Raw genomic sequence first — 27,573 nt, 5'->3', positions numbered from 1 at the left:
CTGACAAAAGTTGAAGGCTTCTCTTACCAAGATCAACAAAGAGAGATTCCTGCCCCTCCTTGTTTTTCACCAAAAGGAAGCTAAGGTCTCTCTCTTCCTGCCTCCGCCTCTTGGCCTGCAGGTTGTCAGCCGTCCCACCTTCCTCTGCTGGCCTCTCCATGGGAATAGCATGTGTTCTGCTGTCAGTACATCAGAGAGAAAAGTCATATAGAGCGATGACTGTAAGACAACGGTAAGACAATTTAGTTTTACAACGCTGAAGAACGAACCGCTTTCCACTGTCCTCTGCCGCTGAGTCAACGTCAGCATCCATGTGACTTCCCCTTCTGGGTGAGCTCAGAACTGGCTGTAGAATTGCATGGATAAATCTACCTAAAGGAAAGGGCAGGGAGAATATCTGATTAAATCACATATGAAATTAAAATAATAAAGTTCAACATCAACAGTTTCTTAAACAGTAATTCAATTAATCAAAAAGCTGCTTTCATGTTTTAAACATGAAAAGTGTTTTGTAATATTATCTTCTATACCACTGGTTTTCAACATGGGGACCACCAGGGGTCCTTGAGGGAGTTCCAGGGGGTCTCCAGCAAATTGATGAATTGTTAAACTTCACCATTATTTCATTTACAAGAAGTTAACACAATTAGAGAATGTAGAAGAATGACTAATTTGATCCTAGTTTCACTGTTATCTCTCTACCTACAATACAGACAGTTATGGAATTCTGGACAAAATCATATTAACAATAAAAATATTCTCAGATTTGGGTCCCAGAGACAACATCTCATCAAATGAGGGTCTGTGTACTAAATCAGGGGTCCTTGATATGAAAAAAGTTGAGAATCACTGTTCTATACAATGCATACCATACCAACATGTATGTTGTCTTTGAAAGTTGCATCTGGTAGAATGAAGATAAGATGGCGACTGAACTTCTCTTCTGTGCTGGAGTCCAGATTCAGGACATTCTTTGCAGAGCATTTAATCCCATAAACGCCCATCAGCTTTTCACAAACATACTGACAAGACACAACACAGAGACAAATGAAAAGTCAATGTATATCTTTGTTTTGCAGTTTTTACAATTCTAACTATAGGATGAAGTCGGGGCGGAGCTTGCCTTTCATGCATATGGGTGCAAGCTATAACTGATCTCTGTCTACCCAACCATGTTATAGGTCTAAAAGGGCAAACATGATAACTTATCAGTATACTAAAATTACATGCTACAGAAAATGCAGCACTAATTCCCAGTGACCTATCAAAACAACATGAGTGTTTAGACGAAATCTGGTGTATTTATTTACCAATTCACATTAAGTCATATAAGTGCCTTAATATCAGAGCAACATCAACATTTTTTTCCAAATCTGCCATATTGCTCCAACCCTGCAAATTAATTTTTTTCTAATTTGTCTGTGTGACTGTGTTGATAAAGGTTATAAGAGTGAATAAACAATGGAAAACAGTTGATGATTGTTCATAACATGCTTATTTACCCTTACCCTTCTGAGTCATTTTCACCAATATTACTACATTTCAAGGGATTCTTTACATTGTTGGACCCATTAAAATTCCTCTTATAGTGCAAGTACAAAGTACACATGTTGTGAATGATGTTGCAAATATGTAGCCTACCTGGATAAGAGAGGACACCATTGTTTTCCCATCCAGTCCTTTGTTGGAGGGCCTGTGAAACTCCAAGTCAAAATAAAGCTTACACACAGCCCCCTCTGGAATCACCTCATAGCAATGCATCAAGGAATGTGGGTAAGTCCTGAGGAAACAAGGGTCAGATCACCATCATCATCACCATTTTTCCAAAACACAAAAGCAGACGCTCCTAATTATGCACGGCAGCCCTAAAACATACCTGTAGTAATGCCACAGCTCACTGTAACTGGTGACCAAATAGATCCTTTGACCCTGGGCAGCCTTTTCTTTTTCAAGCGCAAAAACATGCACAGGCTAGGAAATGAATGGCACAGACGTCAGCACATTTCTTCACACACAGGATGAAGGAAAGTCTGCGGTACACACTGATGAGATAGACCAGCATCAACAAAGCCTCGTGTACCTCTTTGCAACTCTGAGCGAAGCTGATAGCCATACTCTGACGGGGGAAGAGCTTCCAGACGGAGGAGGGCTGGCATGGCCACAGTCGGGGTTTGTAGCGTGCGGCCAGAGGACTCTGCTGGAACGACTGGGCCAGCTGCTCCACCTGCTTCAGTCGGTCCCCCCACTTCCTCATCCTCAGCTGCTTACTAACCCACTCAGTGTGATACTTAATTCATCCCACCTCCACAGGGAGGTCAGAGGTCAGGGTCAGCTACAAAGTAGCACTAGTAGCTAGTAGGGATTCAGTGTCTTGCTCAAGGGCACTTGAGCAGCGTAAACCTGGGGGAGTCTCCCTGCGCACTGCCTCACCCTGCTGCCCTAAATGTCACCCTTCAAGGCTCTGACCTAGATTTCAACTTGTTGCCTCTGCAGTCCTCCACTCTACCAACTGAGCTATCAAAGGGGGTGTAGCCTATGTATGTTGCTGACTGATCACATTTACAAAAAAAAAAAAGCTGTGTTGCTGAAATAACTTCCTGTAATGCCTGGTGAATGCTCCTGAAATTCTGTTATGTTACAAAAGCATATGTGGATAAAAGGTCAAATAACTGACAGTGCCTGATTAAGTGTAGCCCTAGTGTTATGTATTGAAGACGGCTTGTTCATAAAACTTGCGTGTCAATGCTAATTTAGGCAGCAATAGTAGCTAGATCGTATACAGTGTCCGTTAGTTTCAAAGGTAAAACTGTCTAAAATATAGGCAATTTAACAGCTCTGACCCAATTAACACTTAGGATCAAAGCCAAATAATCCAGTTACCGTAGCTATTATTAAAGTTACTCACTCAATTTCAAGAGCTTAAAATCGTTGCAAGCGGTTTACAACACAAGTAACGTTACGACACAGATAAACTAAACTGCAGTCTCAGGACCCCGTTTCGCGCGTCTTTGACCGAGACTGCCGTGTCCGGTCTGCTGTCTGTATGTAAACCAACAGCCCGTGTCACTACTTGGGTCTGACTGACATACAGAATAGCATCGTGTAGGCTAACAACACAAAACTGGAGGGAACTTCAAAAGTGCAGGCAGCGGTCTGTATTAGTGTCAAGCTAGCAATAATAAGACTTCCGGGTATTATTTCCAAAATAAAAGCCGAATGTTGCAAATGACAAATGTTGCAAGGTTTTTAGAGTAATACAGGGTACCAAGTGAGAGGAAAGAATATATGCATGTAGCAAATGGCAGTAAATGAAAATATATATATATATTTTTTTGTTTTGTTTTTTATTTATAGGACTGATAAAACTATAGTAACAATGACTGAAACACCAAACACATATCAGACAGCTACTATCACACAAAATGTAACCTAATCTATATCTAGTAGCATCACAATTCCTATTTGCTAAGCCTATATGATCTATTATAAAATTATATACTAGATGTCAAATTATATAGCCACTTTAAACTTTTTTAAGGTGGTAGCCATCCTTTTACATTAGGCTATCTTGTACATGTTTTGTGCTTGAGTCATTAATCAGTTTTTCTCTTTTTTTTTTTTTTAGATGTATGATCCTTATTAAGAACAATGCAAATGCGCTTTGCACATTGTCATTTTTCTGTATATATATTTTTGATAAGGTGGACAGCTAGTACTGCACAATAAGAGCAAATTTTTGTACATTCTCCATATGTGCTGTAATTTCACAGATTTCACAGATTTCTTCATGTTCTCATTTTCCTCTCATTTGTTACATATTGGATATATATGATATTTTTTATATAATTTTCCACTTATTTCATACTGCACATGGTTGATATTTTTGGTGTATTCTCAGATCATACATATTTTTTACTCATTTTGTTCTTTGTTTCAACAAGTGCTACTGCTATTATTGCTGCTATTTAGCTCTGGTAATCATACCTTTTCATATGTTCAATCCTACATTTCTATTTAACATGTTCTTGTGATGAAATGTTCCATTGTTTTTATCCTCTTTTGCTATATTATTATTTAAATAATATTTTTCTTTGCTGTATCCTATTGTTACTATTTGTTGATGCAATGGGCCAATTTCCTCACAGGAATCAGAATCTTATCTGAAAGTTGGTCTTAAAGTTGTTCCTATTTGATCAGAAAATACTTTTATTGACCATAAGACCATATAGTCTCCTTTGAATCATTTTACAGCTGTATTTTCACTCCATTTTCATTTGTTTTGTTTTGTTTGTTGTTTGTGTTGTTTTTTTGTTGTTGTTTGTTTTTTGTTCTATACACTCCATGACTTCCTTTATTTATTTTCTTCAAATGACAATTTTCCTTTTATTTTGAAGATAAAATCGCGTTGCCGGAAGTGTTATTCCTGTTAATGCCGTAAACTTGACACAAGTCGCGCAACTACCTGTTGTCAAGACATTCATGGCATTTTGGGAACTGTAGTTTATAGCTGAGAGTCGCTCTACATTTCAGATCATAGGCTGTGAGTGAGACTGAAAGCAAAAGACTAACAAATGAAAAGAATGAACGTGATAGAGCCCTAGATGGAGTGAATGAGAAGAGATTATTTAGCCTTTAGATGATTTTGTCTATTTGTATGGCATGTAGCCCATGTACATTTGAATTAAGTAATCACATTTATTTTCTTCTCTTATTGCTCAGCATGCCTATCTCAAGCTGGAATGAAACTCTTCATGCACTAACCATGAACTAAACAGCCTACAATGAAAGTGATTTGTACAATATTATGCCAAACAATCCAATAACATGTCTGGGTTTTAGTTTGATGGCCAGCATGTTAGCTGCATTGGCAGGATGTTACAGACAATCATACTGGGAGTGTGCTGGAAAGAGAGCTGAGTAACTGGTCAGGAATGTAAGGAGAGGAAGGCAGTAAATGGGAGCCTGGTACGGGACAGCAGCAGCTTCTCACACCACTACACCTTCCATGACTGATTCAATAAAACTTTCTGTTTCTGGTCCCCAATGAAAACCTTTACTATCAGCCTCTGGAGAGCCAGCATAATAAACAGGACTAAAACAAAAGCCAATGAAGCCTGACTGCAACCATAGACATTGTGGCCGCCGGGTTACTCTGGATCACAGCCCTGTCCTGTTCCTGTTCACCATAATAATCATAGAATGTGATGTGCAGTGGTGAGAAGTTTTCCTGCCATATGTTTACTTGCTCAAGCTGATTCCCCATAAAACCATGTCACCTGAACACCATGGCAGAATTTACATAGTGCTCACCTTGACGTATACCAGATAGGCATGCCTCTATTCCCAACGCTCAATGCTCTTGTAAAGTGTGACCCTGAACATAACTGTCTGGATTCTCGTATTACGTCCGAACGCCTCATTCAGTCCTACACTGTGCCGCAGCCTGGCACTTGTGGCAATCCTACACTACTCCTCCTGCTCCTGGCCCCTGCCAGACTGAACAGTTGTGGATTAAAAGTAGCTGTTATCAGAGTCAATACTGTAAATTTGAGCTCTTACTGAACCAACTGCATAATGCTCTGCAGGAAGCGAGAGAGGGCGGGAGGTGGAACGAGACAGAAGAGGAATTGTAATCACACGCCCCGTCTCTAGGGAGTTTAGTGAATAGCAACCAAGTAAACAAGACGTACAGTCAATAGCATAAGCATCTGTACCGTAAGATATTTTGTTTTATTTTATTTCTTTTTACTCAACAGTGGAATATGGAATTAAGATGCAACTGAGGCAAAAACAAAACAGACTGTAGCTTCTGGTCATAGATCTTTGTTGGCATCCACGTAAAACCACGTTGAAAGAATTAAAAATTGACCAACTTCACTTCAGTGTGTACCAGTATTTATGTGATTGGCTGTATGTGAGCCTCATACCCTATATCAATGGTTCTCAACATGGGGTCTGGGGACCACCAGGGGTCCTTGAAGGAGTTCCAGGGGGTCCCCAGCAAATTGAGGAATTGTTGTTGTTCATTTACAAGAAGTTAACACAATTAGAGAATGTAGAAGAATGACTGTTTTCTCTCTACCTACAATACAGATAGTCATGGAATTCTGGGAAAAATCATATCTAACAATAAAAATATTCTCAGATTTGGGTCCGAGAGACAAAATCTCATCAAATGGGGTCCGTGGCTCTAATGTGTACTACATTTGGGGTCCTTGATATGAAAAAGGTTGAGAATCACTGCCCTATATTAACTAGGATCTGGTGTGATGAGCTTTTAGCTTGAAGCATTTTGTCATAAAAACTTAGGAGTAGAGCTGGAAGACACGAGCTGCAGAGACACCCTCATCATGCACCAATCTCAAAGATAGATAGGGAAGATCAATACAGTGAAAGACTTTAAGTTAAAGAATCCTCTACAGAGACTCAACTATAAGAAACCATCGGAAAGACTGAAGACTTGGACTTCAAAATCCCAAGTAAGGACAGCTCAGAAAACAAGTAATTTCAATAAATCTTAAATTTCACCCTTTCTGTTTGGTGAAGAAAAGTAACCACAAATACCTATTCTAATAAGGGGTGGTGACAAAATATTTTTACGCAAGCACTGTAGTTCTATTTCTATTCTATTCTATTCTATTCTATTCTATTCTATCCTATTCTATTCTATTCTTAAGAAAATAAGCTATTTTTCACCCCTCTACAATGTACATTTGTGTTTTGACAGGTTCTTCTGAAAATCCAGGGAAATCCTAACTAGAACCACTGATGCCTTCAGCTTCCTCTACAATGTTTGATGGAGTGAAAATGGAAAGCTTCCCATCCCTTAAACAAGGAAATTATATTAAGCATATACTTTCACAAATACAAATACTTCAATACTTTTATCTAAGTAGAATATTAGGGCATTTCTACTTTTACATAAAGTGAAGTATTGTGCACTTCTCTCAGCATTGAATGTGATTCTAAGTTTGGGTACAAATAGAAGTGTCAAAAGTGCTCTAAGTGCATTGAGGTTGACATTGACTGAGGCTTCACTGGACCTTTCTTCTCAGTAGTTCCTGTTTCTGCATAAATTCTAACTTTTATTGTACAAAAAGGCAAATTAGCTCTACTTTGGGGATAACATTTGAGTTAAACAGGGGGATTGGGATTGATTTATCAAACACTGGGCTAGACTATGTGGTTTTAGTTTGGTCCTAAAAACATCATCAACAAATCACTTTTTCAGTGAGAGCTTACTAACTCCAGTAGCTCCAGCAGAACAAAAAACATAAGTCCCCATGGCTCCAAATGCTATTTCCTTCCACGGGAAGGAAAAGGAGTTGCTGGGTGGAGATATAATTTGCCTTCACATAGTCGGTATGTTAGAGGGAGTGATAGCAGAAAAACACTCCTGAAATCAGGCGTGTATGGACTTGCTGTAGCTTCAGCTTTCCCCACATTTTTTGATTTGCTACAAGAGATTAATACTTCTTGCTAAAGGTATGTGCCTGAATCTCAACCTTATCTACAGGCTTGTATTGAGTCTTCTTTTAGTGTTTTAGTATTTTTATATATGTAGGGTTCGTGGGGGGGCTGCCGTATGTCAAGGAATAAAACTGATAATAGTAGATTGAGGGTTTATCTAAACGAACTAGCTGGATGTGTATGATCATTTCATCCATTCAAATAGTGTCATGGAACTTTTCATTATTAGCCTTAATGGAACTTCACACGATTTTCCTTTTATCTCCGTCAATGGTCTCTGCAGATAAGAAGAGGACAGCAGCCCTTGCAAAATGTGGGACAAAAGAGAAAGGGTCCTTGCTGTTACTGTTTTCGCAGCTCTTTATTGGGGGGTAAGTTTCATTTCTCTTACAAATTGAAGTTCAAAAATTGCTTTGACACAGCCAAAAAACATATTCCCGTCTCTGCAAAACATATTTTGAATTCCACAATCAATTACAGGTGACTGTAGGGGCTGCAAAACAGCTGGACATGGCCCCGGATGCTGTGGATGACCTGTACCTCAGATGCCGGGACCAGATGCTGCAGAAGGTTACATCAGGTCTGCTGAGTGAAGAACTAGGCTACAGTGCAGAATTAAAGACAGCGTGGAGTGCAAATAACCAGTGTTCAACGCTGATCCCTGGAGGAGTGGCGGAACACACTGCTGCACTGTTGGCGTACGCATATGGGGGCAAAGAATTCAGAAAGACCTTTAACAGTGAGGTGGAAACTCTGGGCGGGAATGCTAGCGTCTACAGCAACTTCCACTTCAAGTCTCTTCACTTTCTGCTGATAGACGCCTTGAGGCTGTCGAAAAAGAAGTGTCAGACTGTGTATCGTGTCTCAGGGAAAAAATATACAGCACAAAACGGCTCAGAGGTGAGATTTGGCAGGTTCACCTCAGTTCATGCGGACTATTCGGAGCTGAAGGAAGATCCCGATTTAGGGGGGGGGGTCTTTTTCAATATCACCTCTTGCTCCGTTCTCAACGTGGAGGAAAACACATGCAGCCAAGAAGGGGACATTGAGCTGCTCTTGTCCCCGTCTGAAGTGTTCACGGTGGTGGAAATAAAAGAGATTTCTGATGACTATGAGTACACTGAGATCGTTTTGAAATCTGCAAAACAGAGCACCACCGACCGCTGTTACTTGTTTCCTCGGTGAGACTTAGGCTACTGGTCTTTTATCAAAATTCAATATTATCAATCACATGATAATTAACAAACCGTGAGCTTGGAATTATGAGGTTCTGTCTGACTTCTTTGTCAAAATTGAGTGATCTTTGAATGTTACTTTATGCTTTAAAGAACCTTTTGGGGTTAAATATTTAAAAATATAAGTACATAACAGTTTTGCCAGATGGTTTGTCAAATTTTTGAAGCTCACTATCTAAGAACTGCACTCCACCCAGATGGAAATTTATAATTCCAAGCTCAAGAAGTGAAAAATATATATTTTTTTAGATATTGTAATATTACAATAGTACCTATGCAATAATATATTAATCTCTCACTCTCTGTTTCTCTTTGTCTAGGTCCCCAACTGACTCCTCTACCCAATGGCTGGGCAGTATTGTGTCGGTGCTTATGGCTTTATCGCTTTTTTTGTTTACCTGCTGAGCATAAATAATAAGAATCTTGGACGGCTGTCAGAGGTAACTGTAATTAAAAAGCAAAAAAAACACGCTGATATACACCATGACATTATTTACTCAATATTTCCAAATTTTCATAACAGGGTAAAGGCATGAAGAATGTAAAATGAAATAAATACATACATAAACTGATTGGACTGCCCCTTCTTCTACATTACATACATTAATTCCAGGACTTACTGTACCTGTGAGCATCTTTTCATGTGATGACTGCAGTTACAGCAGTTTGTAAACAGTGCTGTGAATTGATTGAGAGCAGGCTGATGCCTATAAATGATAGAGGGTGTAATAAAAGGATATTATATTATCATGTTAGATTATATTATATTAGATTAGATTAGATTAGATTAGATTAGATTAGATTAGATTAGATTCTTCATAGCTGCTGTGTTTCTTCTCGACTGTATACAGTAATTTAAGGCTTACAGAGGTTAACATGACTGCAGTCCGGAGCAGCACGGCGAAGGATGTGAGCTTTGGAGGATTGTCACACTATATGAGGTCCAAGCCTTAGATCAACAGGCCTGTATAACAATAGTTACAAAACATTCCAACTATATTTCATATGAATCATTTTACAAATGTAGTACATCCTATGTAGTGGAGACCACAAAATTCCCTTTCATAACTAGTGGATCAGATACTCTCATCCACTAGTTATGTGTGTGTGTGTGTGTGTGTGTGTGTGTGTGTGTGTGTGTGTGTGTGGCAGCATGATTTTTGTGATTACTCAAAGCTCTGGATTATGACCGCACAGAATCAAAATAGCATGCAACAAAATGGTTTGTTGTACAGACAACAAAAGCTTTTATAGTAATTTCAGATCATAATACAATGGTAAAATACAAACATACTGCAACAATAGTATACCATTTCTTTACTTGCACAATGTGAATGTGTGTGTAGGCGTGTGTGTGTGTGTATGTGTGTGTGTGTGTGTGTGTGTGTGTGGGTGTGTGTGGGTGTGTGTGTGTGTGTGTGTCTGTACACAATTGTACAAATATTGTAATACACATTTACAATTACTATATACAAAAATCATACTTGGAGACCAGGGTTGGGGCCTTTCATGAATTGAATTGAGAATGCATAAATTCCAATTCAATTCCTGGAGTTTGAATTGGAATTGCACCCGGCTCTAAGGAAACAGAATTTGAATTGAATTGGGATGACAGGAATTGAATTCCATCAAATTCCATGAAATTCCACTTCTAAGAGAGGTTGTCTTGACTTGCTAAACATTATCAATCAAACAGTATGAATCAAATAAAACACAGTTAAACAAATCAAATACATTCAATCATAATGTATATATTACGATTACATGCTATGCATCAAATACCTACATACATATTTATGATATTCAGTATTGATAATATATAACACTACATGTAATTTCAGATATGTGGTAAGAACATTTTTTTTGAATTTCACAGAATTTAACTGAATCAAATTCAACTGAAATTCCAATTCAAATCCAGTTCTGTTTCCTGTAGGTTTTTCAAATTCCAATTCCTCAGCTGAAGTTGAATTGATGAGTTCATTCATGAATTGACCCCAACCCTGTTGGACACATATATAAAAATACAACACACATAAGCAGCAAACCCTTCAACAGAAAAGTCCATTTTAAATGGCACGTGCCTACTCCATTAAACAACAAGCACTTGTGAATTCAAGTTCTATCATGAGCTACATGTAACGTCCAACCAACTTCATTTAACACCGCTGCCATGATAATTCATTTTAGGAAATCAAAATTGGATAGACAGCATTAATATCTTGCTCTTGCTGCAATTACTGTTGATGAAATCCACTGAGTAACGGCCTGAAGGCATTAAACATGCCTATTGCAATATAGTGTTTCTGTTATAAGTATAAAGTATATATTTAATCAAATTATATATTCTATAGGCTATCTTATTAAATTGTGTATTAAACATAATATTAAATAAATCTGATGGGTAAATAACATTTACTTAGATTTATCTGATATATACATAATTACATTATATTTATTTTGTCAAAAGTAGCTCTAAAACCATATCATGTTTCACCATCCTGAGAAACTGAAGCTTAATTTATTGTGACAATATATTGAAAAACATCACGTCTCATACAGGAGACTAAAAATCCCACTCAGCTCAGTGGGCTATTTCTGGTGTTACAGATCACACATATGACCAACAAAAACAGAAAACACTTCACCAACTAAATGTATATGAGCATCGTATTGCAAGTTAAGAGTTAATGTGTCTGTTGTCCTCAGAGTGTAAGTAAATATAATATACTGTAGATATATAATTTAAAATAACCTCAGTGGTATAATAACTTGGTTCACAATATAAGTGTCAATAGCTTTCAAACAATTAGAATCAAAATGTTTGAACTAAGAGTAGATAGATAGATAGATAGATAGATAGATAGATAGATAGATAGATAGATAGATAGATAGATAGATATTTACTCAATATTTACTCATATTTACCCCTTATTTTTCATAAGCCACTATACCTTTCATAGGACTTGTAGCCCATACTGCCTTGAACTGTGGGCCTGTTATAATTTCTCATACCTATATGCAAGAGTTACGCACTGTCCCTGCTCTCAGACACTCAAAAAGAAAAGAAAAAAAAAAGTATTGTGGCTTTAACAAATTTAAACAGGCATACATATATAACTACTGTATATATGTACAACAATCGTAAGTGCCATGACACGTTCTCATAAACATTTAACACTTTACTGTTACCTACTACAAAAAACACATATATTATATTCATCAATATTCTCACACCGAATAGTTGAAACAACAATTTTTTTAAAGATTTTGCAAGATTGAAACTTGCCTAACTGCATTTTGACTAGTTGGCAGTGTAAACACATGACAGTTCAAACAGCTATGTGTAGGGATAATACATTAAATATGTAATATTGCACACTGTGTTGAAAATACTGAAACTATTAAAAGGCAACAATTTACTATTAGAAACTAATGAACAGAAAACCAAACCCCTGGAGATGAAAGAAAAAACACAAAATGTAAAAACAAGAGATCATCTGAGATCCACCACAGTAATATAACAAGATGATGTTTCCAATGTCTGTTTGTGTAAAACAGGCTCAATACTCAATTTAATTCAATGCAGTAAATCCAGTGGAATATAATCACAAAATAATTTTGATGAAGACAAAAAACTACTCCACTACTACCATTCCCTACTCGCCTGCAGATGTGCTTGAGAGAGAGACAAAGAGAGGGAAAGAGAGTGTGTGCTTGTTTGTGTGTGTACATGCCGTGAAATCACTTGCATTTTATTGTTCCCATGCTCAATTAAACTAGAGCTCAATCATACACACAGCAAAATTGTCAGTGTAATTTAGCTCTGAGAGAGTAAAAATCAACACTATGCCGGTGCTTATACAAGTCCACTCCCATCAGAGTTAATTTAACACTTTTGAATTTTATTTTATTTTATTTTAGTTTTTTTTTAGTTTTGACCAGCCACCCCAGAGCCATATCAGCTCTAACTAACACAGCACTAACACTCCAATCAGCGTTCATCAACTCAAAACAACTGTCACTGAAAAATCACACTTATCCACTTAACACTGGCAAATTTGCTGTGCAGAAAAAAAATATCTATGATGCTGAAAAACAATGTACCGCAGGGTGCCCACTCCAGACAATTAACCCTCCATGTTACTGGGCTCAGAGTACAGCCTTGACCTGATTTCACGGGAACAAGTGCTCTTGTCTTTGCTGAGGTAACGGTCGCTGCTGTGGATGCTGGTCTCGACGCGGGACAGCGTGCACATGCTGCTCTGGCGGCCCGGCCGGAGTCGCGTGGTCCGAAGCTCCAGCTCATCGTAGCTCGACACCCGCACAAACGGACACCAGCGGAAAACCTGCTTGAAGCCGGCGCGGAACCTGGACCCAGATTACCAACATTTAATCAAGAGAGATGCTGCTGTCGTCTCTATATACATGTGTGTGTGTGTGTGTGTGTGTGTGTGTGTAGTCTACATGCTTGTATGCTTGTATTTTTGCCCACCTGCTGTTGAGGCAGCAGTAGATGATGGGGTTGTACATGGTGGAGCTCATGGCCAGCCACAGCACCGACAGGTAAACCTGCTGGATGTACTTCCACCTGTTCAGATGCTTGTTGAGGCCCGTCACAATGAAGTAGACATGATAGGGCAGCCAGCAGAGGGCAAAGGTCACCACTACGATGATCATCATCTTCACCACCTGCCAGACAAAAGAAAAAAGGAGTTAGATTGAAACACAAATGAAGCGAAATCCGATTTATTGTGTGTGTGTGTTTGTTTGTGTGTGTATATACTTTTTTTTTCTTAGTAATCCTCTGTGATTGCATTGCAGAGCAATAATTAGGAGTGACAAGACAATGTGACCGAAATGGAAGTGAAGACCTTACATAGATGTTATAATATATTTGATATTGCTGTTTCTGGTTTTGTTGTGTTTATTTCGTTTATTTCAGTTGTGTTTTATGTATTTTGTCTTTGTAACACATGTAACTTTATTTTATTTCATATTTAGACCTTGTCCGGTAATGGTCAACACCTCTCAAACACAAAAATGTGTATGCTGCTGAATGGACCATTCATATACAGTATGTTTCAAAAGTAGGTATACAACTTTAATAAGAAAAAAATATATATATATTGACATTATTATAACCGAATTTATAATAAGTTATCAGTTTTGACCATGTAATTGCCCTTTTCTCCACACAGACAGTCAAGTCATTATTCCCTTTAATTGTTTGTGACAGTCACATCCACTGGGGGTGAAATATAATACAATATTGACTCCGCAGACAATAACACCTGTACTATAAATGATGAAGACGGAATGATTAATAGCTTGTCTTTAGGCGTTGGCAGCTGTTTTATATGCACATTGTGCTTATAGTAGAAGGGATGTTGTCTGTTCCCCTTCATTCTGCCCCTATGGCAGCCATACAAAGAGAGGGAAAGGTCAATGATGACACACCGGGCGCAGCAGGCTCAGGTAGGATAGAGACGACAGCACCCCAGAGCTTATCAATTATCGCAGCACAATGACGACCCGTGGGGGGTTACAAGGAGCAGGCTGCTTTTTCACCAGGACCACAAGCTCACCTGCGAGAAGAAGGTGAGAATGACTTCCTATCAGCTCCAGCCCAGATGGGAGCTTATCTCCGAGGGCCTTTGAATTAAGTCTGACATTTTCTTTCAGGTTTGTGTTAATGGAATTTGTGAATCTCTTTTATCTCTAGGCTCAGCCAGCAAGTTGGTTCTTTGATGATTTGATGACTTTTTCTTTGAAGCTCAGTATAATGTTGTAAATTGCAAGCCTGCATCTGTCTCTCTCTCTGTGTGTGTGTGTGTGTGTGTGTGTGTGTGTGTGTGTGTGTGTGTGTGTGTGTGTAGCACCACATTGGTGGAAGAAAATTATTCCCTATGCAAATTTAGAGGGAAACTGTACTATACTCAACTTTATATGATAAATACTGATATAGGGTCACTGATAAAGAACAAGATCCTGATCCACTTATTAGAAAATAATGATGATTCAGCGTTTTTTTATTCCAACCAAAACATCAGCATCCTTTATCAGTGAATGTTTCCACAGCCTAACCTTTTTTGGGGTCTCTTTGAATAATCCGACATGTAAACCTGTGGTATTTGTGGTGTTTATCAATAAATTGTATTCTTTGGCATTAATCCCACAGCTGGCCTGATAGATGTTCGTCATGCAAGCTGTGATGACCTTAATCCCTGTATAACCCACCCCACGCACTAACTGTTGCAAAGCACATTCTGTAGCTGGGCTGATGTCAAGTGCATTTTCATTCCTGAAATGGATGTTTTTTTCTCTTCTTCAAGGCTGAAGTTGCAACTGAACAATAAATTATGCTTGCAAAAATCTATATGGGTGTGCATCATAACATGGAAATATACAGGGAGGGCAGAATTAGAAAGGTACTTGTGCTGCAGACATAAAATTGACAGTCTGCGTATGAATTCCCTTCACTAACACTGACCTAATTAATGTGACTGACACCTATACCTGACACATTTTATTGATCTATGCTAGGGAGGGAATGGACTTGGTGGTGTATGGTGTTGTAACATTGCAGAACTGATTACACTGGTGTCTGTGTTTCTTGCCTAATTGGCTCAGAGCCATGTGTTTCACTTTCAATCCCAGTCAGCCGAGGTCTTTCTAAAGATTTGGACCCTTATTGCTGTTGAGGATTGGTGCTCCCTGATCTTTGGAGGGTATAATTATGTATTAATAATGCAATACTTTTTTGATTGCTGTGGCTAAATCCTCTTTTTACTTGCTCCTCTCCACAGAAGGTAGGGTTGGCTACACAACAGCAACCCTAGAGCTGGTAAGGCTTCAGTGTCTTGCTCAAGGACTCTTCAACAGGGTGGAGGCTTGAACCTGGGTCGTCCAGTTGATGGGCAGTCTCCCTGCTCGCTGCCTCACACTTCTGCTCAGTAGCAGCAGCATATCAGCAAAAGCAGGACTTAGTTATGTAAATATGTAAGTATTATGTGAGTAGCTAAGTAGTACTTTATCTGCCAGTCTGTTGTCCAACCACCAAAGTCCTTTCATGAAACCTGGAGTGACCACGCCTCCTGTTTGTTTAGTTGATTCATGGGTAAGAGGCAAAACCTTATCTAAATATGTACGTTGTCTAGCTGCCAATACTTCTCTGCACTTCCCTTCCAAAGACTTGGAAGACACACACAGACACACTCTCACAAATAGACAAAATGAATGCAATAGTATTGTGTGTATAATATGTAAATGCATTGAACAAAGGTGGCGCTTACCTTCCTTTTGGCTCGGAGCTGTCCATGATAGTTATCAGATGAATCCCCTGGGATCTCCCCTCCCCACAGCGTCACCCCCACAATGGTGTAGGTGATGCCCATCACCACTAAGGGCAGCAGGTAGACCAGGACTGTCACTATGATATGATACCTGAACAAGTAGAGGAGCAAATCACCACCTAGGATATATTGTTCAATTGTAACTGGTGCCTCTGAAGCTGTTCAACACAAAATAATGACATGCATGATGAAGAGGGGACGAATAATGGCATATCCGGAGTTAGTGATGAACACCATGTTGGCTACAGACAAAGCAAAGAAAAACATAAATGTATGAAACAATATTTTGGCCATGACAATTTGTTGATTTGTTACTAGCTCTATAAGGTGTGTGCATGTGTGTGTGTGTGTGTGTGTGTGTGTGTGTGTGTGTGTGTGTGTGTGTGTGTGTGTGTGTGTGTGTGCGCGCATGGCATTTGTACATGGTGGATGTGTGTGTGCACTCACATGAAGGGGTCGTCTGCCATCCGGGGCCAGGCCACGTAGCAGATGGTCCTGCGCGGCAGAGTGCGGATGGTGGAGAAGAAGCAGAGAGGGAAGGCCAGCACCACAGCCAGACTCCAGATACACACTATCACCACCTTGGTGGCCGTCGCCGACAGACGCGGCTTCAGAGGATGGATGATGGCCATGTACCTGCGGGAAGGAGGTCACAAAACAGTCATGGGCGACCTTGGGTGACCTAATGCTAGTGCTGCATACAGAATAGGCGACATACTAGTATCACCCGAATGCTGACTAGAATGCATTCATCAGTACATAGCAGTGTCAGTATACTGCATTTAATGCAATACTAAAAAATAAACAAGGGAGTTAATCCCATAGGATGTCCATTATTGCATTTGGCATTTTAGATTAGTTTTACTGTCACTCACTCACCATTGGCCATGAATAATGGGTTACAGGCTGAATAGTATTCTTCTGATGAATATCTATTTATACATATATATATATATATATACACAGAAGTTCAAAATAGTGGCATTTTCAGTATGCTGGTAAACTTGTAAAAAGCCTCTATCAGAGGGCATTGGTGAAGATACTCATGTGCTTAATCTTTGTTGATCAATTCTTACTAAGGCACATTTTAAGTCAAAACTGCTCAAACATCTTTACTCTTGTGTGTATACAGCATGCATGACACTTGGTGACTCTTTCATTTAAAATTGTAGCTATTGAAATCATATCAAAAAGGATGTGTTGGAAGTGGCATTTGTTTGTTCCCATTGTTTTCATGTTTTGATTTTGAACGTCTTACTTGGCAAAATTCAAAGTAATAGCACAGATAATAATAATGAACAAACAACATTTTAGAAACTTTTTTTTTTTCTGTTTGGAACAATCACAAGTAATTCAGGTCATCACATGTTTATGTGCTTACAGTACTGCCATGTATTTGGCATTTGATCTTCTGAAAAGACACAGACGTCAGAAATACTTGGGTAAATTGAGGTCAGTTCACCTTCATACAATCCAGACAATCTTCACATCAAAATATTAAAATTTTAATTTATTCTTAAATCATCAAAAGTGAATTGACCCGACTGCTGGTCCAGTTTTTTTTCCTCGGAATTTCTGAATTCAATATTATTAGTCAAATTGTTGTAAAATGAATTCATCCTATAATTATCACGAAAATGTCCCAAATTGAATAATAAATATTTCCATCACAATAATACTAATACTAATAATAATAATAATAAAACCTTCTCAGTCATTACCTGTCAATAGCTACAGCAGTCATAGAGTAGATGCTGGCAAACACAGCAGTGACAGGGAAGAAGTTGTGAAACCTGCAGTATGCTTCTCCAAAGTACCACTCGCCATGAGCCGCGTAGATGAAGTTAATCAGAGTATTGAAAGCTGCCATCGAAACATCAGCGAAAGCCAAGTTTAGTAAGAAATAGTTCGTCACAGTTCTCATCCGCTTATGGGCCAGAATAATCCAAATCACAATCAAGTTCCCAAAAACCGCCACGGTGAGGACGGTGCTGTAGGCCACCGACCACAACGCGATGCGCCACGGTGGCTGGATGAACTGGTTTGTCAAATTTCGCGTTGTGTTGGATCCATACTGTGCAGTAGCCATTCCTCAAGTATCCTCAGTCAGATTCACTTCAATTCGTTGTTGGCAGGCAACAGAAAATCACTTTGGCACCTCTGGTGCGCACCTTACGCGCGAGAGTGCTACATGTGACCAGAGAGCAGGGAGAGCAGTCATGCCGCAGCTGTTCCACTCCCGCACACTGCAGGTGCGTAGGGACGTAGTGGAGGGTAAAACCACCTCAACTCAGCTTACCAGCCTCTCCAAATGGAGTTTACCAACATGTATAACCTGCAGCAAATCTTTTGAGGTAAATCTATAGTAGCCTGTATATCATAATTGTGTATCAAACTGGTCCAGTTTGATGTATCAAACATATGGTTTGAAGTTATATGACGATGGGGACTTTTAAGGAAAAAGCATATTTGATGCTTTAAAAAACAACAACATTTTTTGTTTATATTGATTATTTACCACTACATCATTGCTTACAACAAACGAATTTGAGATGTGATGCTGATCCAGTCCTAATCAATCCCAATAAGCCCCCCATCAAGTAAAGTCCATGGATGTAGCTATTCGAGTCTGGTGCGCGATTTGGTATGGTGGCCATTTCTTGTGTCGTGTGTTATCTGTTTCCTTGGGCCACCGCACATCAAACTTAGTAGGCTACCCGAGGCATCAAAAGTGAATGGCATATGGCTTGCGCATTTTCTGTATCTTGGTTTGCATTATACGCAATCATGACAGGCTGAATAGAAAATAGACATGCATGTTGGTGGAAAAAAGTCTAACGTCTCATGTGATTCTGTATTTGAATTTGTGATGTCTCTTATTTAAGTTTATTACGAATGGATAAAATAGGAAAACATAGGGGATGATAATTGCAATATTTAGCATTTCAGTGTAAAGTGATGGCCAAGAAAACTAACTCACTAATTCAGTGAAGCCTCCTCATCTCCCACATACAATTTTCTACATTACAGTGTCAGTATTCCCTCTGCAGGCTGAATTGACTCGTAACTGATAGAGAGTTACCAGTCTGCCAGTGGTGGTTGATGATCAGGGACATCATTACTAAAACGCATATCTAAGGCTTCAGTAAAACGGGCATGAAAGCAAAACATTTTCGTAAATGCTGGAATGCCGCAAAATTATCATATTTATCTATTTATATTTATCTCTTCTTTAACACTACACTAAAATATAAATTTCAATCACAATGTTTGATCCTCGAAATCAAACATTTATTAGACGGTGATCAAAAAACATTTTATTTTCTCTGAACACAGGCTATTGTAAAATTAAGTCCACCAATGCTTCGTTCAGGGCTTTAATATAACATTTCTTAGCTGTATGGGTGAATCAATTTGGAATCTTCCTATATTTTGTTACTTTGTGTTTCAATTTCACACTTCCATGCAGAGATTTAACTAGCTGCTCTATGAGTTACACATAACTAGACCCATTTTTGTAAAGATCACTTTCTCAATTTACTCTGCTTTGTAGCAGTGCTTAAAATATTGTATTCTCCTAAGTGTTAGTGAAATACCTTTGGTACTCACAAATCAAGGTACTTTTTTATCCCTTAATCCAAACTGAGGCTTCAGGCCAATGATGTAGCCCCAGGTATCTGTAAAATACCCAATTAGTGTCTTTTGCTCCTGGTGGGTAATACTACTGCCAATTAGCTTGGATTGCAGCTGGTGTATTTATTTTAATGAGCTACATTGTACAATCTGTTGTGTCTCTCTCCCTGTTCTCCTACTGTAACGACAGCTATAGGTCTTTAGAATTTGGTATTCCCTACGCTAAAAAGAAATAATTTGATCCAGGAAGGACATGGTACCATATAGTTAGGTCTTATCAATGAGTCTGTGGATCATTCGCTTTAGAGCACATTCACACACAAACACATATAAGCTGTGCACACTGGGAAAAGACCTCTAGAAGGTCAAAAAGTGTGTTTCCTCTCAGCGTGACCTCATTACCCAGAGGCCACCTCTTTTGGGCCACTCCCTGACTCAAATGTCACGGTTGAAACCTCTTCTGAAACAGTGCCTGTGCCCCATACTAAAAAGGTCATAAGCTATTAAGTAACTGTTGATAATATCATTAGCTGCATCAAAAATTATTTTTCTTAATTTTCTATGAATAATTCAGCCATCATTTAATCACAAGGGTGGTACTCTGCAGGCCACAGCAGGGGAGACGAGTGAGTCTCTTTGTTTTTTGTCTGATTCAATGTGTCATAGGGTGAAGTTTGATCTGTCAGAAGAAAATGAAATTGATATTGACAGTAGTTTAGTCTTTGACCTTGAGTCAAAATCACTTGTTGAAGAAAAATGAAAAGGGTTCCAACTTGTAATGGTATTTTTTTTTATATGTAGTGTATGTGTGTGAGTCATTCGGTGTGGATGAATGCTTGCACATGTGTGTGCATGTGCATCTGTGTGTATGTGTGTACGTGGGCCATGCATATAGAATACTTCAGAAGAAGCTCAGAAGAAGAATAATTGAGAGAAACATCTCAAAGAAGGTTCACATAAGACACAAGGACTTTCTCCAATCAACAGACCACATCTGTAATTTATTTCAAATACATTTCAGTTACCTCTCATAACAGTGTCTCCTTGAGCAAGAACATGAGAAGAATATGAGTTTGCCAAGAAACCCCAGTATGACTCAATGCTATGTCCCCAATAACATCACATACTGTGTATATGTGTTATAAATGTGAATGAAGGATTAATTCTCTCTGTGTCTTGTCCTGTCTGCTTCATGTATAACAATTTGATGGTGTCAAACACACTTAATGTAAACACAGTCATGCATATATGCGGCTTTCAGCAAGCACACTTCTTTTTTTGAAATTTTGAAAATGTATTTTCCAGTTTATTTCTCCCCTTTTTCTGAGGAGGACTGGGGGGAAATTATTCAGAAACGAATGATCATACGGTCAGATGGCAAAGAGATGTTATATTTCTCTCCTGAGACTTAACATACTGTATATCACTGAGCTATAAATGTTTCCTCTGGAATGTTATAAATCCTGCTTCAGGGGAAAAATGTTTACTCACTGTCGGGCTTGAGAGCTTTTCTGTCCTTTTCTGGCAAAAATCCTTTGCGGGGAAGTATGATGAAGGCAAAGTCACATCTCTGTGTTTGTTTGTGTATGGTGAGTGAATAGCACAAATATGTATACATGCCCCATGCACAGAAGAAATACATACATAAATTCTCTCCCTATATGCTTCACTTGCACACAAGAAATGTCTTTACGCACATACTGTACAGGCCATATGCAAACCTGAGGTGACCAGATATTTTTAGTTGATTTCCATAAAATATCTGTGATGATCAGGCCAACACGTCTTTACATTTGCTGTTTGGAGAGTCTAGACCTGCCAATAGTCTAAATCTGAGCCAGTTATTGCACACTGTGCGCAGGGGCATCAATTCATTAAATCCTGTGGAGCAATGACTGATGACTAAAAGGATATTATTATTTAGTCAGTGTGAAAAATTATTATATGTTAACAAACTATCAGCTTATAGGGAACATTGGTCCTGAATGCTCCGCTGATATGATTTTTTTTAGATATGACTTCCAAATAAATTTCCTACAATTTGATAGAAAATTAAAAACTTTGTCTCCATTATAATGAGATCAAATTTGGACTCGGCATTTGCCATACTTTGTATCTAGTTGAAGGCCATGGCCGCGCATAGGCTGTGTGTGTGCTCATGTGTTTTGTGTATGTGTCGTCTATGTGTCCCGGTGGAGTATCTGAGAGAGAGAGTGAGAGAGAGACTATGAGCAAGTGTCTGATCCTACAGGATTACATGGCTAAAGAGAGCTTTTGCTGTCCAGGCTTCTTAAGAGAGAGCGAGAGATGGGAAGTGCTACATGGAGGGAAAAGACGTTGGCCATTTGAGGTAATTAACATTTTAACATTTATTCAATCATGAAAAACAAAGAGTAAAGCAGGCCCTGTTTGAAAGCTATGAGTTCTGATGTAATAACATTATGAGATAAGGTGAAAATGTATTGATTGTTCCTGTGGGGACATTATGTTGTTGCAGCAGCAAAAGTAATAGGATTCAGCAGGGAAAGTTTAAATAGAATATAAACACCCAAATAGAGTATAAAAGAAGCATAATAAAACTGTACAAATAATAAAAATACTAAAACAAACAAAAAAAAAATAGCCATATTACTCGCCATGTGTGTGGATGTTCATGTGTCTAATGTGAGAGAGAGAGAGAGAGAGAGAGAGAGCGAGAGAGAGAGAGAGAGAGAGAGAGAGCGAGAGAGAGAGAGAGAGAGAGAGAGAGAGAGAGAGAGCGAGAGAAGCTTATGAGCAAGTGACTGATCCTGCAGGATTACATGTCTAAATGGAGCTTTTGCTGTCCGGACTTCTCTTGAGAGAGAGAGAGAGAGAGAGAGTGAGAGAGAGAGAACACACTCACAATACACAGATGACAAGCTCAAGCCCACTTAATAACACCTCTCACACACACACACACACACACACACACACACCTCCTGCCCTGCAACCACCCCAGTGTCTCTTACTGCCCCAAAAGAGAAGGGCCATCCCAACACAAAGAGCAGTTCAATAACTTCCCAGCAGCCACACACAGAGAGGAAAGACAGTGTTGTCTTTCTGTGTGACTAATGGGAAACGCCTGCATCAGACACGGCTGTTTCCAGGGAGAAGAGCTGTGGAGTCCCATCACTCAGTCTGCCCCGATACTGCTGGCGGAGAAAACACTGGGAGACTCCCACGTCATTCTACACACCGGGACCAATGACCTCAGCACCTGGGGGGTGGATGCGGCCAAAACTCTGTCCAGTGTGGTGAAGACATATCCAACAGCCAAGGTCACCCTCTCCGCCCTTCTACCCCGGACGGATGTACCCCACAGGATCATCCACAGGATAAATGTGGAGATGGACACTGACCTGGAGAGGAAGCCCCAAGGGAGGAGACCAGCCAGCTACAGTCAACCTCCATGAGGCAATAAGCTGAGGCAGAAGAGGCGGTCAAACCAGCCAGGCAGCCTGATACTGGAGTAAAGGTGGACAGACCACAGCTCAGTACCGAGCCAAACAGATGTGCTGCTGTAATGTCAAGGGGAGGTAACACAGCCCCGAGTGAACTTTGTGAGATAAAAACAAAAAAGCTAGCATTTATATGTAATAATCTCATGAGCTAGGCTGATGACGTTTATGACTTACGTGCTTTGGATCACAAAACATACATTTACTGGTTAATATCCCTAAATAACAAGTTATAACATTCAGGGGATGTACTTCTCCACATTTGGAGAAAAGAACAATGGCTCTGATTGTGTAAATATTATATCTAGTTAAGATGTTATCATCTTGTTAGAGACATGTAACTGAGGAGATTTGCATACACTCTCCTCATAGTTACAGGGAGTTGTGTGTGCCATCAGTAAAAAATCCTCAGGAGAGATTCAGGAGAAATTATCATATGGTTTAAAGAACATCTTATAAATCACATCTCCCCTGAGAAAAAAGAGATAACATGTATCTGGATAAAGATACAGATTTTTTTTATTTTTTTTTTTACTTCAGACCAACATATTTACCTATGTGCAATTTATATCCCTCCATTTTAATCTCCCTGTGAGGGCACTTTTCAAACACTGCAGTCTGACATCCTCCACTTTCAGTCGTTGGGGTCAGTGCTGCTAATGGGGGATTTGAACGCCAGAACTGGGAAAGAAGTAGATTACACTGATTCAGTAGGGGACAAATGCATATATAAACCAGAGATACTCAGACACAAATCTCTGAGCGCACACCAGAGCTATGACGTGGGAAAGTGAGAAGTGCTGCAGCTGTATTGAACAATCTGGAATCAACAAAAAATCAACAAATTGGACACCCATAGGTTATGTGAACTAAATGTCAAAATAAAAAATACTTGAAACTAAAAAGGCACATGGATCGGACAGCACATGTAATGAAATGCTTTGTATTCCTAAAAAGAACAAAGTAATTGGCAAATTGGATTCTTCCCTAAACATAGAACAACTGAACATATTTGTACACAGCACTCTAAAACAAAAACATGTCCATTAAATCAACAAAAGCAAAATGTTTGTTTGTTTCATTGATTTTCAGAAAGCCTTTGATTCAGACTTTGATTGATTGGCATGAAGTCCTCTTTCTGAAACTCTCAACTCTCAACTCATCTCTCTCTCTCATCAAGGAGATGTATAAGGAAAACAAATGTTGTGTCAAAATTAATAATAGCAGGACACAATGTTTCCATCAAGGTAGGGGAGTGTGACAAGGCTCCAATCTCAGCCCTATATTATTTAATATTTACATCATTGAATTTGCTACAATGCTGGAACAATCAACATCTCCCTGATTAAGGCTAGAGGGCAGGAAATGAAGTGCCTCCTGTATGATGATCTACTCATCCCATCACTAACTGAACAAGGACTGCATCATAACCCGACCCTACTAGGAAATTATTGCACAGATTGGGCACTATCGATCAGTATAGAGAAAACTAAAATGATGATTTAAAAAAAAAAGATGTTCTCAGGAAAATAAATACCAATTCTCACTGGGTGGAATAACTAATAAGCATGTGACATCTGGGCCTGACAATCTCTTCATTGGGGCAGTTCTGATCTCGCAGTAAAGGATTTAGCAGAAAGGGCACGCAGAGCGTACAATCAGACAAACTCAACATAAATTTCACCCTCCTATAAAGATCTGGTTGAAAATTTTTGACACTGTAATTCAACCAATTGCAATATATGGCAGTGAAATCTGGGGCCCTTACTCCAAATGCAATTTGCAAAATTTGAAATTTTGTGTAAACATTGTTTCTGCACAGGGATACTCCAAACGTAGCTTGTAGGGCAGAGCTGGGTGATATACATGTGTATTTATGTGTTTGTGTCTATTATATTAATTCCCATTAGTCACTTTTCATAATTATTTCAGAACTGTTGATACATTTTTTGTGAACTTTACTGTTTTTAGGATTTTTTTGTTTTAAATTAACTGTGTTTTCTTTTTATTTTTTAAGACGTTTGGTTCTCTGTTTTGTTGAGGTAAATAAAGGCCCCAGACATTATTGGGACATTACTGGGAGTTATGGTAGAACTTGAAGTTTGAAAGAGGTGAAGATTGGGATTGAGATTCAAATCACTAAATCCGCCCCTGCCTGAAAGATCCATAATGTAAAATACAGGGAAATATAGAACTATTGGCCTAGATGTTGTTACTTATTCTATGACAAAACCCTCTCAGTTCTTTTTTTATCTAAATTACTGGGAAGGGTTTTGGTTGGTAAAAGGGTATCAGCTGTTTTAACAGAGCTGATATTGTATCCTAAATGCACCAAGCTGCTGTTTGTATCAAGCTTCTTCTGAATCAGCAGTCTTTTAAGGAGCTCTCTGCTCTCTCATTCTCTCCCAACATCAGTGGAGTCACTCAGCATGCCTGTTTTTGTTTTGTTGTTGTTGTTGTTGTTTTGTTGTTTTGATTTTTTTTTTGGCATTTATGCTTTATTGGATAGTTGGCAGTAGAGAGAGACAGGAAAGATGTGGAGAGAAAGGGGGATGAGATGCAACAAAGCTCCCTGACCAGATTCAAACCCATTGTGGCCACATGCGCACCCACGAGGGTGCCCCCTGCTGGTTTGTTTGAAAGTAACAGAATGCGTTCCTATTACATCATGCAGTGTCTATAACTGCTTGAAATTTGATCTCAAGAAAACATGGAGAGGAGGAGTAAAGTGCACCAGAGAAAAGAAGTCAGAGGGCAGGAACAGTCAGTATGTCTGGATGTGGTTTGTGCTTTCTTTGGTATCTGTGCATGCGCACACGTGTGAATGGTTAAATCACTGAATAGTGGCTTGTGGAGTACCTGGATTAGTTTCTTACAGATTATGAATTTCTGGATTGCAGTGTATGACTATTCTTATACAACTTCCCTCTAAGTTCAAAGGTTGCTGAATATTTGGTATGACACGCCGGTTAACAGAGCAGAACTTTTAAAGAAAGGTACGACATCTAGCTTGAATATTGTTTCTTCCACATTGCCAGAGTTAATTTTGTATTTCAAATGTTTAATTCAAGACCTTTTTTTTGGATTGTTTCTTTTGCTTTTTTTGCTGTGCATGTCATATAATTTGTATGGTGACGAAGGACAGTAGCCTTCTATGTGTGATATAAACAGAGGGTATCTAAAGGATTTCTTGTGTGCAAGGATATCTAAAATGGCCATGCAAAATATTTTAGCTGTTCTATATCACAGTCATTGTGTCATTTTCATCTCTTTCATTTCTACTTGTGAATTCTCAGACTCAGAGGCACAGTAATAAATATAGTGCAAAATACGCAAACAGTGATAAAAACCACAATGGCTTCATGATAGCAGGCACAGGTTTCTACTCTGCAGTCCTCTACAGACACTACAGTCCTGTAAAGTGTGCAGGGCCTCACTAATGTAGGCAGATTGTGGGGAGTGGGGGTGGAGAGGGAGAGGGGTTAGTGGCAAGGTTCAACCTCCTCAGTGGCAAGGTTCTTTATTCAGGGTGGACATATGTGATCAAGTCTTTTAAAGGGCAGCCAGTTAGACATCCTGATTAACTGGGACAGTCTCAGTTTTAAGCTTTGTCCCAGACAAATTTGTGTCAAATACAAATGTGTCTCTTCTCCCAGAAATTGCCCAATTTTAAGGAATTACTGTACACTAGGCTTTATCTAGCATTAGATTAATGTGTATGGGAGGGACAGAATTAATGGAATGGACTGGCAGTACAGCTTTCTGTTACAGCTAACTAGACTGGATCTCTAAAGACATGAATGACATGCACATGTGTGTATGTTTACACAGGTGCATGCTGTTTCCAAATGTAAAACTTTTTGTCTTCTAAGACGTTCATCTATAACTCCAACAACATCTCCTGTACTGCTCACTGCTGGAACCTGGAAATGAGCCAATGAGTTCTCAGGGTACTGACTAGGTCCCACATGCTCTGCGTGTGGATTTGTAACATGAGTTGTCTATTAGTATCAAATGATAACAAGCTTTATTTGTATAGCACTGTTCAAAAAAGAAGTAAACACTATGAAAAACATTCATAAAAAAGCACAGCAAAACAATCAGAAAGTCAGACATAAAAAAAAAAAAATCACAAAGGAATCAAACAGATAAATACATAAATAGGTAGAAAAATAACCAACTAGATAAAAGCCTGTTATATGAATGTGTTTTAAAGGAATACACCAAGTTTGTGGGAGATTGATCTGTTGGTCAACTTACCCATTAAGTTTTGAGAACATAGACACCAAAATCAATCATGTATCCCCAGTAGATCTCCATTCTAACACTTAAAGTAAGATTTTAAAGTGAGATCATCTGGCACTCTCAACATTCCGTCACTTATGTGTATTGGGAAATAAT

At 39.0% G+C, this 27,573-nt stretch overlaps 3 protein-coding genes across 3 annotated transcripts; 1 reads left to right on the top strand and 2 right to left on the bottom strand.

Moving 5' to 3' along the window:
- Positions 1 to 27: 27 nt before the first annotated feature.
- On the bottom strand, positions 28 to 2,459 carry LOC144538418 (DNA-directed primase/polymerase protein-like; the record flags this gene model as incomplete). Its single annotated transcript, XM_078282453.1, has 6 exons — positions 2,081 to 2,459; positions 1,877 to 1,971; positions 1,642 to 1,780; positions 875 to 1,022; positions 270 to 372; positions 28 to 179 (listed from the first exon to the last, which is right to left on the bottom strand). Coding segments are annotated over exons 1-6 (811 nt in total), but the record flags the coding sequence as incomplete, so codon positions are not given.
- Positions 2,460 to 7,369: 4,910 nt separating this feature from the next.
- Positions 7,370 to 9,277, top strand: LOC144538419 (ecto-ADP-ribosyltransferase 5-like). Its single transcript, XM_078282454.1, has 4 exons — positions 7,370 to 7,485; positions 7,754 to 7,841; positions 7,951 to 8,651; positions 9,026 to 9,277. The coding sequence occupies exons 2-4, from the start codon at positions 7,782 to 7,784 to the stop codon at positions 9,108 to 9,110; spliced, it is 846 nt and encodes a 281-aa protein (XP_078138580.1). The 5' UTR covers positions 7,370 to 7,485; positions 7,754 to 7,781; the 3' UTR covers positions 9,111 to 9,277.
- Positions 9,278 to 12,835: 3,558 nt separating this feature from the next.
- Positions 12,836 to 18,256, bottom strand: LOC139908857 (neuromedin-K receptor). The gene is made up of 5 exons (XM_071895700.1): positions 17,782 to 18,256; positions 16,508 to 16,696; positions 16,001 to 16,151; positions 13,201 to 13,397; positions 12,836 to 13,076 (listed from the first exon to the last, which is right to left on the bottom strand). The coding sequence occupies exons 1-5, from the start codon at positions 18,147 to 18,149 to the stop codon at positions 12,836 to 12,838; spliced, it is 1,146 nt and encodes a 381-aa protein (XP_071751801.1). The 5' UTR covers positions 18,150 to 18,256.
- Between the last annotated feature and the right edge of the window lie 9,317 nt (positions 18,257 to 27,573).

This window comes from Centroberyx gerrardi, unplaced genomic scaffold (assembly GCF_048128805.1).
Source record: "Centroberyx gerrardi isolate f3 unplaced genomic scaffold, fCenGer3.hap1.cur.20231027 Scaffold_167, whole genome shotgun sequence".
NCBI lineage: Eukaryota > Metazoa > Chordata > Actinopteri > Beryciformes > Berycidae > Centroberyx > Centroberyx gerrardi.
The sequence above is the reverse complement of the archived record's forward strand: the minus strand, read 5'-3'. Positions and strand labels throughout refer to the sequence as shown.